Genomic DNA, 3,198 nt, shown 5'->3' on the forward strand with positions numbered 1-3,198 from the left:
TCAACCAGGCCATTAACAATATGGGACTCAGAGATGCGGGTTATAAAGGCTCGACATTTACTTGGACCAATAGACAGTTTAAGGGTACGCTCATTAAGGAGAGGTTGGACCGGGCCCTTATGAACCATAGTTGGCTGGTGAACTTTCCCTCTTCCCTTGGCACGCATTTATCCGGGGTGGGGTCTGACCATAGCCCGATTTTATTGACTACCCACGTCACTTCTAATCTGGGCAATAGACCGTTTAAATTTATCCGGACGTGGATGTCTCACCCCGAGTGTGGGGATTTCATTCAGGACCACTGGCCTTCCAACTTCAACTCTATCCAACCCAAACTGAATCATCTCGCTATTAATCTGGCCAGATGGAACAAACAGGTGTTTGGTCACCTCGACTACCGCATTCGCAATCTAACCGAGGCCATCCAAAACACAGATAGCTTTGAGACCTATCAGGATTTAAATAACAAACTAGAGGAAGCTTATATCCAGCTGGATTGTCTTTGGAAAGAGAAATCCATAAATGATCAGATCCAACTAGGGGACCAAAACACTAAGTTCTTTCATGCTAAAGCCATTAATCGCAATAGGAAAAACCGTATTTTGGCCATCAAAGATAACAATGATTGTTGGATCCAGGAAGCCTCTGATATTGCCAACATCTTCTCTGCCAATCTGCGTAACATCTCCACTACTGTTGACCCTAGTTTCTCTAATGAGCTTCTTGATCTTTTTACTGCTCAGAATACCGATAACCAAAATCTTGTCCTCACTTGTGTTCCTACGGAGACGGAAATTTATAACTCCGTCAAGTCTCTTAAATCTGATGCAGCCCCAGGTCCGGATGGTTTCCCTCCGTTTTTTACCAGTCAAACTGGAATACGGTGAAACCAGATATCATGAGGCTAGTCTCTGAGTTTTTCCTTCATAATCACCTGCCTGAGCAAGTCAATCACACTCACATCTGCCTTATTCCCAAAACCAAAACTCCTCAGTCGACGGGCGACTATCGTCCCATTAGTCTTCTAAACACCACCTATAAAATCATTACTAAGATTCTGGCGAATCGCCTCAAACTGGTTCTTCCTAATATCATTTCCCCGTTTCAAGCGGCTTATGTTCCAGGTAGACAGATCACGGACAACATTATCATTAGCCAAGAAGTGGTTCATTCTTTCAAACTTTGCAAGGGCTCGAAAAGTTTCTTTGCTCTCAAACTTGATATGTCTAAAGCTTTCGATCGGGTTGAATGGTCTTTCCTTACTACTATCATGAGGCGTATGGGCTTCGACTCTAAGTGGATTAGTCTTGTTCACACTTGTCTCTCGACTTCGACCATGGCTGTCCTTATAAATGGTCGTCCGGGTCCTACCTTTAATGTCAGCAGAGGGATTCGGCAAGGAGATCCCCTCTCTCCATTCTTGTTTACCCTTGCCATGGAAGGCTTGAGTCGTCTTCTGGAAACCAATAGACTGAACATGCCTTTTCAAGGCTTTCCTATCCCAGGCACTGATATCAACCTCAAGCATCTGCTCTTCGCGGACGATTGTATTATCTTTGGACATAACTCTTTGGTCAACATCTCCTCGCTTCAGAGCATTCTTGATATCTTTTGTCAGGCGTCTGGGCAGATGATTAACTTCAATAAGTCTACGATCTTTTTTTCCAAAAACACCCACCCGAAATTCAAACGAATGATCATTCGTAACTTTAAAGTGCATCAATCCTCCAATCTCGACAAGTATCTTGGCACTCATCCTTTCATTAGTGCCAATAAAAGAAAAGCTTTTTCTGCCCTTACTACTCAAATCCAGAATAAACTTTCTAAATGGCAGTCCTCTCTCCTCTCTCCAGCTGGCCGCTTTGTTGTTATCAACACAATAGCAGCGGTCGTTCCCCGATACCAAATGCAATGCTTTGCCATCCCAAAAGGTATAAGCAATCGCATCGAAGTTCTTCAAAGAGCTTTCTGGTGGCGAAAACTCCGTTCCATTCATACGATTAACTGGTCGGCTATCTGTCTCCCTAAAAAGCTTGGAGGTCTGGGTTTTCGCTTCCCGTACCTGGACAACCAAGCCTTTCTCAGTAAACTGGTTTGGCGCCTTCTTAGAGATCCTGGCTCCCTGTGGACTGAGATACTCAAAGCTAAGTACTTCGCCAAGGATCATAAACCTAAAATTGCAAAAAATCATCACTCGTGACTCTGGAAATCCCTCTCCAAACAGGTCGATAAAGTGACCAAATTAACCTTTTGGGATATTAACAAAGGTACGAATATTAGTATCTGGCATGACTACTGGATCCCCAATCATCCACCTCCCATTAGTAACCCCACTAATAGTACTCTCACTGTAGTTTCTCAACTGATTAGTAATAATACGTGGAACTTGACGATCTTAACTCAATGTTTCACTAGTGATATCTGCAATTCTATTTTGAGCATTAACTTACAGGAACAGACGGAGGATATACCCAGATGGTCACTCACAAAATCAGGTAAATACCCTATTAAATTTATGTATTACTATCTTCGAACTGAACACGATCCTATTGAACAAAAGGAATGGGCCTTCATATGGGATATGCATATACAACCTAAAATCAAACTATTCCTCTGGAAATGTTTTACTAACAGCCTACCGGTTAAAGAGAAAATTGGTAAGTACGTGGGCAATAAATTTAACTGTGAATTTTGTCAGGACACCGAAACAACGATTCATATCCTCTTACACTGCGACTTGGCACAGGTGATTTGATTCCATTTTAATATCATTTCTATCAAGATTACTAACCTTCTGGACTGGATTATATCTTGGAAAGCTCTTGATGAACAAATTAGCAGTCTTTTTGCTCACACTCTTTGGCAGATATGGAAAGCAAGATGTGATAAATGCTTCTCCAACACTCAGATAGTACCCATGAAAATCATAGATCAGATCAAATGTTCTTCTCATGTACCAAATATCCACAACATTAACAGAAAGATGGATAGAACTATACCATGGTTGCCACCAGTACCGCCTTATATTAAAATCAATGTAGATGCCTCCTTTTTAACTGCACGGGAATTAGTAGGGATTGCTGTATTATGCATGATGACCAAGCAAACTTCCTTGCGGCGATGGCATGTAATGTTCGAGGACAAAATGCTGAAGAAAGTGAATGTTGGGCGATTATTAAAGCTCTCCAGTGGTCCATG

General features: G+C 42.1%; 1 protein-coding gene across 1 annotated transcript; it reads left to right on the forward strand.

Annotated features, from left to right (window-relative positions):
* Positions 1-263: 263 nt before the first annotated feature.
* LOC147544402 (uncharacterized) lies at positions 264-887 on the forward strand. The gene has a single exon (XM_086635695.1). The coding sequence runs from the start codon at positions 264-266 to the stop codon at positions 885-887; it is 624 nt and encodes a 207-aa protein (XP_086491821.1).
* The last annotated feature ends 2,311 nt before the right edge of the window (positions 888-3,198 follow it).

This window comes from Eschscholzia californica, unplaced genomic scaffold, assembly GCF_041429995.1.
Source record: "Eschscholzia californica isolate CP2 unplaced genomic scaffold, dmEscCali1.0.p SCAF_4, whole genome shotgun sequence".
NCBI lineage: Eukaryota > Viridiplantae > Streptophyta > Magnoliopsida > Ranunculales > Papaveraceae > Eschscholzia > Eschscholzia californica.